The sequence below is a fragment of the Fundulus heteroclitus genome, chromosome 10, assembly GCF_011125445.2.
Source record: "Fundulus heteroclitus isolate FHET01 chromosome 10, MU-UCD_Fhet_4.1, whole genome shotgun sequence".
Taxonomy (NCBI): Eukaryota; Metazoa; Chordata; class Actinopteri; order Cyprinodontiformes; family Fundulidae; genus Fundulus; species Fundulus heteroclitus.
The window spans coordinates 27,241,603-27,254,117 of record NC_046370.1 but is presented as its reverse complement, the minus strand read 5'-3'; the positions used below and the strand labels follow the sequence as shown (position 1 = coordinate 27,254,117).

The following is a 12,515-nucleotide window of genomic DNA, read 5'->3' as shown; positions in this document are numbered from 1 at the left end:
TCATCATCAACACCCAGTCCTCTGGAAATTCCGAATGCCTTGAGCCTTCCTGTCATGGCAGCGGGTATGTTGCTCCTCCATACCTGCTGGCGTCCTCAAGTCACCATCTGGCCTGTCCACCCTCCGCCGTGGATCAATCATCAGATACGGAACTGTACCTCTGCTCGTCACCAGTAACCGCAGTCAAACTCACTCCATCCGGTCCATCTTCCACAACTCTTCCTAATATTGCTGATCAGAAATATTAGGAAGAGTTGTGGAAGATCTCCATATCGAGTGACTCTCGATATGAACATCATGACCAGATGAAAGGAGTTTTTTTATTCCCTTTCCTAAACTCTGAAAGAATGCAGAGAAATGCCATCATTGGATAAGAGCGTGTAAGCGGAAGGGCTTTACAGTTCAGCTGTAACTTCAGTGTTTATTTGATCACAAGAGATCTGTTTTATGTGATCCATTCGGGTCTATCTAGCAACAAATAATACAAGAACAAGCAGACAGCTGTGATGGACTCAGGAAGGGGGATTTTTGGTTTCAGCAGACAGACTCACAACAATCTAGTAACACAAAGCAAATATTATTTTCGTGAGACATCCGCAAATGACCACAGAGTCGTTTACTTTCTGAGAACGGGTCATTAAGGGATCAGTCGAGTTTAAACAGACGTAATTGTCCATCAGCCAAGCGTCCTTGATCTGTTCAAACAACCTCGTGCCAAAGTGATAAATCTTCATTTTTAACCCACTAATTAAACAACAACGTAACAACCCTCTTCTTTTTCCTCGCTAAAAAAAACAAAACATCTCTATTTTCACACGTAGAGGGTTGGAAATGAGACCAAGTGGACTGGATTCGCTCTCCCTACTGCATGTGCGCTCCCAACACTGGAGACAGATTCTGTCGGGGATAACTCGGAGAACCAGCGCGGTAAATCCACAGAGCTGATTAGGTTAGGTGGAATGTTTAGGTTTATAATTTTGTTCGGGAGAACACTGCAAATGGCTTGGCTAGGCCTAGCTCACATAATACTGGAATGCGTTAGCTACCACACAGCCCAACCATACTTCTAGCAAAAGAAAACCTTACCTTTCCACTGATACAGCTTTCTTTCTGCCAACTTTCAGGCCTCTACATTTCAACCAATGTGTCAGTTGTTTGCCGCTGTGCTTCTCGATTGAATAATGTTGAAATTAAGCTCCTGAGACATCCTTATCTTCCAAAATTATTGGTGTAGCAAACGTTGCCATTTCTCAGTTTGTAATTTGCTTGTCCGACCGTCTGGGGAACTGGAGTTTGTCTGGGGGCGGAAATATGCTTTTACATGGGGACGAGTTGCACTTTAAAGATTTTGCTTGGAGCAGCTCTCTGCGCCATAGCCAACCTACACTTTTTGTATAGTTCTTCATCCAATCAGAGGAATTCATCACAGGTGCCAAAGTCACACCCCTGGCAGCTTAGACAGTAGATGCAAATATCACTAATATACTGATACAAACTGAGGACTCTGACTACGATAACAAGACAGGACAGAATGGCACAGTGACCAGACATTCGTTGTGCAATTAAGCCATGTGGAATAAAATCAGACTGAATTGGAAACATGACATTTGAGACTTTTACAGGCACCAAGAAACTGCCCCCCTCAGCAGGGTGCTGCTGCTATGAAGCCAAGTTACACCAGAATTTTCTTCCTCTTTGCCTGTGAACACTCGAGGAGAGAGTTCACGCTGAAGAGACCAGCGACCAATGCGGGACGCATGGGGCTTAAAGACTCACAAGCATCTGCAGGATTGACTGAGTAAAGTCTGCTTTCTGTGAAACTAACTATATCATAATCAAATCAGTGGTGGTCTGTCCAAGCTGTGCAGGAGAAAGCTGACCTGAGAGCCGAGGCACTATCCAGCAGGAGTGCAGAGACCCCATGCTGCGACCCCCTTCACAGGCCTGAGACCCGCATTAAGGACCCCAGAGCCGCCTCCTCACAGCTACGTTTCGGCTAGCCGCATAGACGCCTATAGTTGGTCAGACAAACAGCCTTCACCCTGCCTACATCAACTGCTTCCAACTGGATGCCCCAAAGTGAACCGAACTGACACGGAGACACAGACATGTTTGGCAGAGTTGAACTGGTAAAGTTTAGAATGGTTTACTTTATGGGTTTTCACAGAGTTTTTAAAGCTTGACTGAGCTAACAGGCATAGCTCCCACTGGCTGATCAAAACCAATGCCATGCTGATGCAATGTGTTTTTATGGGTATAAAAAAACTTTATTCCCATAAGGGTTTTATACATTGATGGAAAAATTATGTTTGTGTTTTCCAGTCCGCTCATTACGGGTAATTGTAGCCTAAGGCCCTTTTAAAATTAGCACCGAATGTCAGCTAGCAAAATGCTATTACCTTCCCGGGTAAGCAGCTACAGTTCTGCACCAGACTGTAGAGGAGCTGAGCAGCTCCTTTAGTGCCAGACGTCCTGTCTGTAAGAAGGAGCGCTACCGCAGGTCATTCATTCCTGCTGCTACCAGATTATATAACGCTGCAATATAATAGTAACCATAACCGTAATAGGTAACGTGCAATAACTAACGTACAATAATGTGCAACTCATGTGAATTCAATCTCTGGATTATACGTATAACTGTATAACTGTTACAATTACTGTATTAAGTGTTTTGCAGTAACTATGTGCAATAATGTGCTGTGGTATATTGTCAACATAAAGGTCATTCATTCCTGCTGCTACCTGATCATACTTCGCTGCTTTATATCTGTAACCATTATAGCAGTAATTACTGCAACCATGCTCCATAGATACAACAATAACTGTAATAACTTATGTGCAATTTAAGCCATTTAAACAAGGTGCTATAACCCGTGTAATAAGCCTGTGCAATAATCATGTATAAAGAGTATAATAACATATGTGCAATAACCTATTTATACAAGGTGCTATAACTGTCAGGGTTCTCTGTGTTGCCTTGCTCTAACTCTGTTCCTCAGGTGGTTCTAGTTGGCTGAGGAGGCGTGGCCCACACCTGCAGCTCCTTGAAGGCGGCTTCCTCTGGCTTCTTAAGCAGAGCTTGGACAGATGGAAGACGCCAGAACCTTAAACCAGTCGTGGTACGACGTGGCCTCTGACCAAGTTCTCGGATACCTGCTTGTAAGCCTTTTATCTCTTTGACCTTGGACTAATTCTGGCTCTCCTGTTTTTGTCACAGTTTGGTGCTGTAGCACTTACCTGCCTTCACGCTCCATCCGAAGAGTTCACCTCCCGGATTCTGATGATTCTCGTTCCGCTGTGGTCAATCCATCTGTCGCTCGCCTTCGCAGAGGTCTGATCCGGATCCGTTGCCAGTAAAACATCTGCCACCCTCCAGCCACTAGCCACTAACTAGAGTAGGCTCACAGAGTTACCTAGGCACGTCCCTCCCCCGGTTAGGTCTGCCCAGCTAAAGGTAAGCGGCGCACATTCTGGCTATTTCCTGGTTCTTGCCTTCGAGTAACATTTCCCCCTCTCTCTGCAGTCTCCCCGCTTGGACGTTCAGGCCTCGTCCCGTTACTCGTGTCATTGACCTTGCTGTTTGCACACCTAATAAACATCTTAAACTGACTGTCGTGTCCCGTTCGTATCTGCATGTGGGAGAAACACCTTAAAACCATAACAGAAGAAGGTTCTGGCCATCAAAGCCCAGCAGATGCGTTCGGGCGGCAGCTAGCCGCGCAACAAGAACAGACGCACTCGCTCGGGTTAGCCGTTAACTCCACTCAGGAGCAACTCCAGATGATAACCGCACAGCTTAGCCAGCTGAACAAAGCCTTTACTTCCGCGTGTTCACAGCCTGCCAGTCAAACACCGGTGACCCCGCCTCCAGCCGAGCAGGAAGCAGAGGTTCCCACTCCGTCTCCACCCCCTGAGAACACGTCACCGTGTCCGGAGAAGTTCTCCGGTGAAAGCGGAGATTGTGGTGGTTTTGTATTTCAATGTAAGTTAGTATTTTGTTGCTCCCCCCAGGCTTTCCCCACCGATCAGATTAAGATATCTTATATTCTCCGGCTCTTGTCGGGCAGGGCTCTTATGTGGGCTGAGGCCCAGTTCCCTTATTGTCAGTCCTTTGGTTGCACTTTTTCAGAGTTTGTTACTGAATTTAAGACAGTGTTTTCACCTGAGCTGGACTCAGCCCAGCAGTCCCGTAGCCTTCTGGCGTTAAAGCAGCGAGGTCGCTGCATTTCGGATTTCACAGTGGAGTTTCAAACTTTGGCCGCAGCCGTAGATTGGTCTGACAAGCCGTTTAAGGCAGTTTTTTATTCAGCACTTGATGACGCATTAAAGGATGAATTGGCTCGGGTCGAGGAGGCAAGTACTTTTGAGGAATTGGTGGTGTTAGCCATCCATCTGGACACCCAGCTATGCAGCCATAGCCGCGGCCGTGCTGATAAGACCTTACGGCTAGCAGGATTTACCCCTCCCAAGAAGGGGTCGCAGCGACAGGGAGAGACCTCCCCGCCTCCTCCGGAACCCATGCAGTTGGGCCGGGTCTGTTTAACCAATGATGAGCGACATCAGCGTTTTACGGGCAATCTGTGTTTCTATTGTGGTGAAGACAGACATTTTGTTAAGGATTGCTCCGTGCGGCCAAAAGATCAAGTCCACCGCACGTGAGGGGGAGGATGGCGGACATGTTTAGAGCTACCCCCCACCATGAAGTGTCAGATTCGTCAGGATCTCGGTTTTGTTTACCCGTCTCTTTAGGTTTTGATCAGGATGGTTTAGATATTTTGGCTCTCGTAGATTTGGGTTCCGATATTTAAATTTGATTGGATCAGGAGCTAGTTGATCAGCTTCGTATTTCTACGAGTCTCTCTCTGAAACACACAGTTCAGCCTTAGATGGCCAAAACTGACAGGATGGCCAAAAACTGACTAGGATCACGCATCGCACCAGACCGCTAGACATAATAGTCTCTGGTAACCATCGGGAGCAGTTGTCCTTCTTTGTGTTTCCGGTAAAACGTTCCCCGATGGTATTGGGTCTGGCTTGGTTAAGGGTCCACAATCCTCAGATTAATTGGGCCGAGTTTCGGCTCGAATCATGGTCCCCTGCTTGTTATTCACGTTGTTTGCAGTCAGCTCACCCGGTTTCTTCCCCTTCGGTTACCTCCACACAATCTATTAATGACATAGATCTCTCTCGTGTTCCGCAGGAGTACCATGATCTCAGGCAAGTTTTTAGTAAGAGTCAGGCTACTTCATTTCCACCTCATCGCCCTTATGACTGCACCATTGACCTATTGCCTGGAGCACCATTACCCAACAGTCGCCTTTATAACATCTCGAGGTCTGAAAGTCAAGCACTCGAAAAGTACATAAATGAGTCACTCTCTGCAGGGTTGATCCGTCCATCCTCCTCCCCTTTAGGGGCCGGCTTCTTTTTTGTTGGCAAAAAGGACGGTTCTCGTAGACCCTGCATCGAATATCGTGGCCTCAATCAGATTACCGTCAAGAATAAGTATCCACTTCCCTTACTTTCCTCAGCCCTCGAACCGGTCCAGAACGCAGTCATTTTCACTAAGCTTGATCTGCGCAACGCTTATCATTTAGTTAGGGTCAGACAAGTTGATGAATGGAAGACAGCTTTTAAGACTCCGTTAGGACACTTTGAGTATCTAGTTATGCCCTTTGGTTTATGCAATGCCCCAGCTGTCTTCCAATCTTTAGTTAACGATGTCCTTCGGGACTTTTTGAATGATTTTGTTTTTGTCTACTTAGACGACATACTCATCTATTCAAGTAACCTCGAGCAGCATATACAACATGTCCGCCTTGTCCTGCAACGGCTATTGGAGAATTGCCTATATGTCAAGGTTGAAAAGTGCGATTTCCATCAATCCTCAGTTCCTTTCCTCGGACTAGTTTTAGAGGGCGGACAGGTCAGATCTGACCCAGAAAAGATAAGGGCGGTAGTGGAGTGGCCCGTCCCTGAATCTCGTAAACAGCTTCAGCGTTTCCTTGGTTTTGCCAACTTTTATCGTAGGTTCATCAGGAACTGCAGCCAAGTAGCCTCTCCCTTACACGCTCTGACCTCAACTAAGGTTCTGTTCGTCTGGAGTCCAGAGGCAGAAGCAGCTTATAATCAGCTCAAGTCACGTTTCTCTCAAGCGCCCATCCTTGTTCATCCCAATCCACTTAAACAGTTCACCTTAGAAATAGACGCCTCTAACGCTGGGGTAGACGCAGTCTTGTCACAACTTTCAGACTCAGATAATAAACTCCATCCCTGTGCCACGATTCAACCTCTCAATAACCTATAGACCTGGTTCAAGAAACATTAAGCCTGATGCCCTTTCACGTCAGTTCGCTCCTCCTGAACAAGAGAAGGAGCTGGAACGGATTCTTCCCCCCTCATGTTCTGTCGGAGCACTTCATTGGGACCTAGAAGATAGAATTAACCAAGCTCTGCGATTAGACCCAGATCCCGGCACAGGTCCCGCGGGTCTTAAGTATGTCCCCCAGTCTGTCCGTCCCGACGTCCTGCAATGGTGCCACGATTCCAAGTTTTCCGCCCACCCAGGTATCTTCAGAACACAGTCCCAAGTCTCACGACGCTTTTGGTGGCCCTCATGGTCTAAGGATGTAAGAGAGTATGTACTAGCCTGCCCAGTTTGTGCCCGTAATAAACCTTCTAATCAGCCACCCTCAGGTCTACTCTGTCCACTCCCTATCCCCAAACGTCCCTGGTCCCACCTAGCCGTTGACTTCATTACCGGACTCCCTACCTCCCAAGGCATGTCCACCATCTTAACCGTCGTGGACCGTTTCTCTAAGTCATGCCACCTTAACCCCCCACCGTAAGCTCCCAAACGCTTTTCAGACCGCCCAGCTCCTCATAAGACAGGTCTTTCGACTTCATGGAATACCCGTCGATATACTCTCTGACCGGGGTCCCCAGTTGGTCACCCAAGTCTGGCGACACTTCTGCTCTGCCCTCGGCGCCCGCTACACCCTCACCTCCGGTTACCACCCACAAACTAATGGACAAACTGAATGCCTTAATGAACAGTTGGAAACCACCCTCCGCTGCCTCACGTCTTCGTCACCCACAGACTGGAATAAGTTTTTGCCCTGGGTAGAATACGCCTTGAATTCACATGTCTCCTCATTTACAGGTCACTCGCCTTTTGAAGTATCCCTTGGCTATCAACCCCCCGATGAACTCAAGATCCCCTTCTCCTCAGTCAATGATTACATCAACCGCTGTCAGGATATCTGGAAGACCACCATTACCGCTCTGACTCGCGCCGCGGAGCAGAGCAAGAGGTTCGCCGACCGACGCCGGAGACCAGCTCCCCAGTACCACCCCAGTCAGAGGGTTTGGCTCTCCTCACGAGATGTCCTGACAAACCCTTCAGCCAAGAAACTCACCCCTCGATTCTCCGGACCCTATGAGATAGACGCCATCATCAACCCTTCCACTGTTCGTCTTCGTCTGCCACCTCACTCAAGAGTACACCCAACCTTTCATGTCTCGCAAATCAAGCCCGTTTTGGACAGTGCCTTGTACCCACCTTCCGGACCCCCTCCACCCTCCCAGGACAGTCAAGATCCTCGCGTCCTCAGGGTTGTGGATCCCCGTCGATGAGGTAAGGGCCATCAGTACCTCGTCGATTGGGAAGGTCGCAGCCCTGAGGAACGTTCATGGGTGTCTGCAGCAGCCATCGCCAACAAGGACTTGCTTCGGGACTTTTGGTCTGCTCAGCCCAGCACTTCCTCGTCTGGACCGCCAGGAGGCGGTCGTTGAGGTGAGGTAGTGTCAGGGTTCTCTGTGTTGCCTTGCTCTAACTCTGTTCCTCAGGTGGTTCTAGCTGGCTGAGGGGGCGTGGCCCACACCTGCAGCTCGTTGAAGGCGGCTTCCTCTGGCTTCTTAAGCAGAGCTTGGACAGATGGAAGATGCCAGAACCTTAAACCAGTCGTGGTACGACGTGGCCTCTGACCAAGTTCTTGGAAACCTGCTTGTAAGCCTTTGTTCTCTTTGACCTTGGACTAATTCTGGCTCTCCTGTTTTTGTCAGTTTGGTGCTGTAGCACTTACCTGCCTTCACGCTCCATCCGAAGAGTTCACCTCCCGGATTCTGATGATTCTCGTTCCGCTCTGGTCAATCCATCTGTCGCTCGCCTTTGCAGAGGTCTGCTCCGGATCCTTCGGCAGTAAAACATCTGCCGCCCTCCAGCCACTAGCCACCAACTGGAGTAGGCTCACAGAGTTACCTAGGCACGTCCTTCCCCCGGTTAGGTCTGCCCAGCTAAAGGTAAGTGGTGCAAGTTCTGGCTATTTCCTGGTTCTTGCCGTCGAGTAACATTTTCCCCTCTCTCTGCAGTCTCCCCGCTTGGACGTTCAGGTCTCGTCCCATTACTCGTGTCATTGACCTTGCTGTTTGCACACCTAATAAACATCTTAAACTGACTGTCGTGTCCCGTTCGTATCTGCATGTGGGCGTAACACCTTAAAACCATAATAACCCGTGCAATAATCCTGTATAAAGTGTATAATAACATAGGTGCAATAACCTATTTATACATAGAAGTGTATAGAATTGTATATAGCTGTATAACTGTATCTAACTGATTCTACTTACCTACTTTGGCACCTTCTTCTGACTTTTGACTATTGAGCCGATGGGACAATTGAATTTCTCCATTGTGAGATCAATAAAGCTTATCTTATCTTAAACATAAGGGTTGTTTCCATTTCACTCTGCCATCGTTCGATAGTGCTATGAGCATTATTACCATATTAATATGGAAGATGTCGATTTATGGGTGTTTTGTATAACTTTAGGATTAATACATTGATTGACCGATCGCTACAGCGACCCCTAGCTTCCCAGAGTAATAATCGCATTAACAAAATCAAGTGTCCCGAAAGGTTACTGATTTTACTGAGCAAATCATTCTTCAAAATGTTATTTTATCAAATTTTTTAACTCAGGATTTGCATTGTGAATGGGTTGAAACACATACCAAAGGTTGTTCTAAATTAGTTAAGCTAATTTAACCTCATTCCACATTCTTTTAGTTCAACTTTGGTTCTTTAACTTAGATTCAGTGAACCAGGATTCACTGAATCATGCTGACGATGGTGATCAACCATTTACATTTTGTCTTTTTATTTCTTTTGTGTGTGCATAGTTCCTTAGCTTCTTTTTATCTTCATTTTCTTAGTAGTTTTAGTTAAGTTTCACCAGCCTAGTAGAGATGATTTGTTGATTGAAATATAGCGTTAATTCAGATAAACAGCATTATAGTGATGTTTCTGGGTGTTCATTTTAATCTCTGTTAATAAATTCTTGAACTTGAAGAGAGGTTGTCACTCCTTTATTCTATATGTGTGCAGTTTGCTGGTAAAAGAATGCCAGTGCTCGAATGATTCCTTTCAACTATTGTCTTAATGTCAGCTGTTTGGGCTGATATAAACCGGGCAATATTATTTATTAAACATTAAATAACTTAAAACAGTGTGTAATAGCACAACACATTTATTCATTTTATTGACAAAACCATTTCACAATGCTTTTGTTAAAGGAAAAAAGGGGGATCAAGGAACTTGGACCAAGCCGGCAAGTCATCGGGAACACACTTAAATTCAAATACAGTTTATTGATGTGTGGTGATCATCCATTTTCCAACACGCTTATCCCTATTGGAGTCACGAGGGGTGCTGGTGCCTATCTCCAGCTGTCAATGGGCAAGAGGCCAGGTTGTGTGGTGATCACCAACCTCTAAGTATGAAAGCATTTAACCCCTTTTTGTTCAGATAAACATATCACACTCAAAAATAAAATATTAACAATTTTTAAAATTATATTATTTTTGCCTAATTTTGTCACAAAACATCCAGGACAATAGCTTTTTTACCTCTGTGACTTCTCAGGTGAACAGTTAAACTACATTTATCACTGTGACTCTTTCCACAGGTCACACATAACACAGGCTTTTTACCCGTGTGAGTTCCCATGTGATGTGCTAAATTACCTTTATTTGTAAAACTTTTTCCACAGGTCAAACATGTGAAAGGCTTCTCACCTGTGTGAGTTCTCATGTGATAAGTTAAACCACTTCTATCCCTGTAACTCTTTCCACAGTTCACACATGTGAACGGCTTCTCACCTGTGTGAGTTCCCCTGTGATGTGCCAAATTACCTTTATTTGTAAAACTTTTTCCACAGGTCAAACATGTGAAAGGCTTCTCACCTGTGTGAGTTCTCATGTGATATACCAAATTACCTTTTTTTATAAAACGTTTCCCACAGGTCAAACATGTAAAAGGCTTCTCACCAGAGTGCGTTCTCATGTGACAAGTTAAACTGCCTCTGTCACTGTAACTCTTTCCACAGGTCACACAGGTGAAAGGCTTCTCACCTGTGTGACATCTCATGTGACGTGACAAAAAAACTTTTTTTGTAAAACTTTTTCCACAGTTCACACATTTGAAAGGCTTCTCACCTGTGTGAACTCTCATGTGACAAGTTAAACTACCTCTATCCCTGTAACTCTTTCCGCAGTTCGCACATGTGAAAGGCTTCTCACCTGTGTGAGCTCTCATGTGAATCTGTAAAATTTGTTTTTGACCAAAACTTTTTCCACATGTCATACAGGTGAAAGGCTTCTCACCTGTGTATGTTCTCATGTGACGTGCCAGAGCATCCTTTTTTGTAAAACTTTTCCCGCAGGTCAAGCATGTGAAAGGCTTCTCACCTGAGTGAGCTCTCATGTGACAAATTAAACCTCCTCTGTCACTGAAACTCTTTCCGCAGGTCACACATGTGAAAGGCTTCTCACCTGTGTGAGTTCTCATGTGACGTGCCAAAGTATCTTTTTTTGTAAAACTTTTTCCACAGATCACGCAGGGGAAAGGCTTCTCACCTGTGTGAGTTCTCATATGACAAGTTAAACTGCCTCTATCCCTGTACCTCTTTCCACAGTTCACACATACAAACGGCTTCTCACCTGTGTGAGTTCCCATGTGAACTTTTAAATTGCTCTTTCGGATAAAAGTTTTTCCACATTTCACACATGTGAAAGGCTTCTCCCGTGTGTGAGTTCCCATGTGATAAGCAAAACTACTTTTAGCACTGTAACTCTTTCCACAGGTTTTACATGTAAAGGTCTTGTCAGCTGTGTGAGTTCCCATGTGATAATTTAAACTACTTTCAGCAGTGTAACTCTTACCACAGGTTGTACATGTGAAAGGCTTTTCACCCGTGTGAGTTCTCATGTGATCTTCTAAATTGCTCCTTCGAATAAAACTTTTTCCACAGTTCACACATGTGAAAGGCTTCTCAGCTGTGTGAGTTCTCATGTGATAAGCAAAACTGCTTTCAGCACTATAACTCTTTCCACAGGTTGTACATGTGAAAGGCTTCTCACCTGTGTGAGTTCTCATGTGAATCTCTAAGTATCTTCTTAGACGAAAACCTTTTCCACAGGTTGTGCATGTGAATGGCTTCTCACCTGTGTGAGTTCCCATGTGAACTTTTAAATTGCTCTTTCGACTAAAACTTTTTCCACAGATCACACATGTGAAAGCCTTGTCACCTATGTGAGCTCTCATGTGATATGTTAAACTATTTCTATGACAGTAACCCTTTCCCCAGGTTGGACATGTGAAAGGTTTCTCATCATTGTTTCTTTCCTGATCCCAGTTCTCCACGTTGGGGGAGGCCTGAGAGATGAGTTGGTTCCTGTTTTGTTCTATTTCATTGTGGAGACTTTGGACATTAGTAGGAATTATCAAAATGTCACCAGTCTCCTGTTTCAGCACAAGTTGCTTTTCAATCTGACTGAGGCAGAGTTGCCACTCTTCCTCTTTAAACTGTTGATGTTCTTGTTCCTCTTCCTCCTGTTTTATTTGCAGAGGTTCTGGTCTCCCTTGCTCCTGTTTTATCTGTCGAGGTTCTGGTTCCTCTTCGTCTAGGGCGAAGTTCCCCTCCTGGTTGCTGAGCTCAGTGTGAACCCCCTCGTTTTCACCAACACAATATTTTCGAGGATCTAGAAAAAATGACAAAACAAAAGCTTATAAATGTGAGTAAAGGAATGCACTGTTAACTGATAAAAAGTTTGGCAGGAGGAAGTCAGAATCAAAGTAACAACTTTCAGGGTGCAAGAGGACTATTCTCCTCATTGAGCCAGTCACCCTAAGATGTAAGAAAGCATTTTGAAATTCCTCATAACTTTTCCAAATTGTGAGTATTTGAGAAAAATTCAAGGTTCTACACCGTGTACATGGTCCAAGGTTGTTTTATAGTAACCAAAATTACCCACAGGTGCTTGTATGCATTCCTGAGAACGCAGGAGCCTGCTCATTATCAGATGAAGGATTATGTTCTGGGGTGTCTCCTTCTAGATCTTGACTAGGGCACCACTGAGCTCCTGGACAGGCGGAGGTACCACCTGGTAGTACCGGAAAGAGCTAAACATCCGATACCAGAGATGTTCTTTTGGATTTAGGTTATGGGATCCTAGA

General features: G+C 45.5%; 1 protein-coding gene across 1 annotated transcript; it reads right to left on the bottom strand.

The window, feature by feature from the left end:
• Positions 1–9,512: 9,512 nt before the first annotated feature.
• Positions 9,513–12,040, bottom strand: LOC105935627 (oocyte zinc finger protein XlCOF6; the record flags this gene model as incomplete). Its single annotated transcript, XM_036142420.1, is given in 1 exon segment — positions 9,513–12,040. A coding segment is annotated over 1 exon segment (2,165 nt), but the record flags the coding sequence as incomplete, so codon positions are not given.
• Positions 12,041–12,515: the final 475 nt, after the last annotated feature.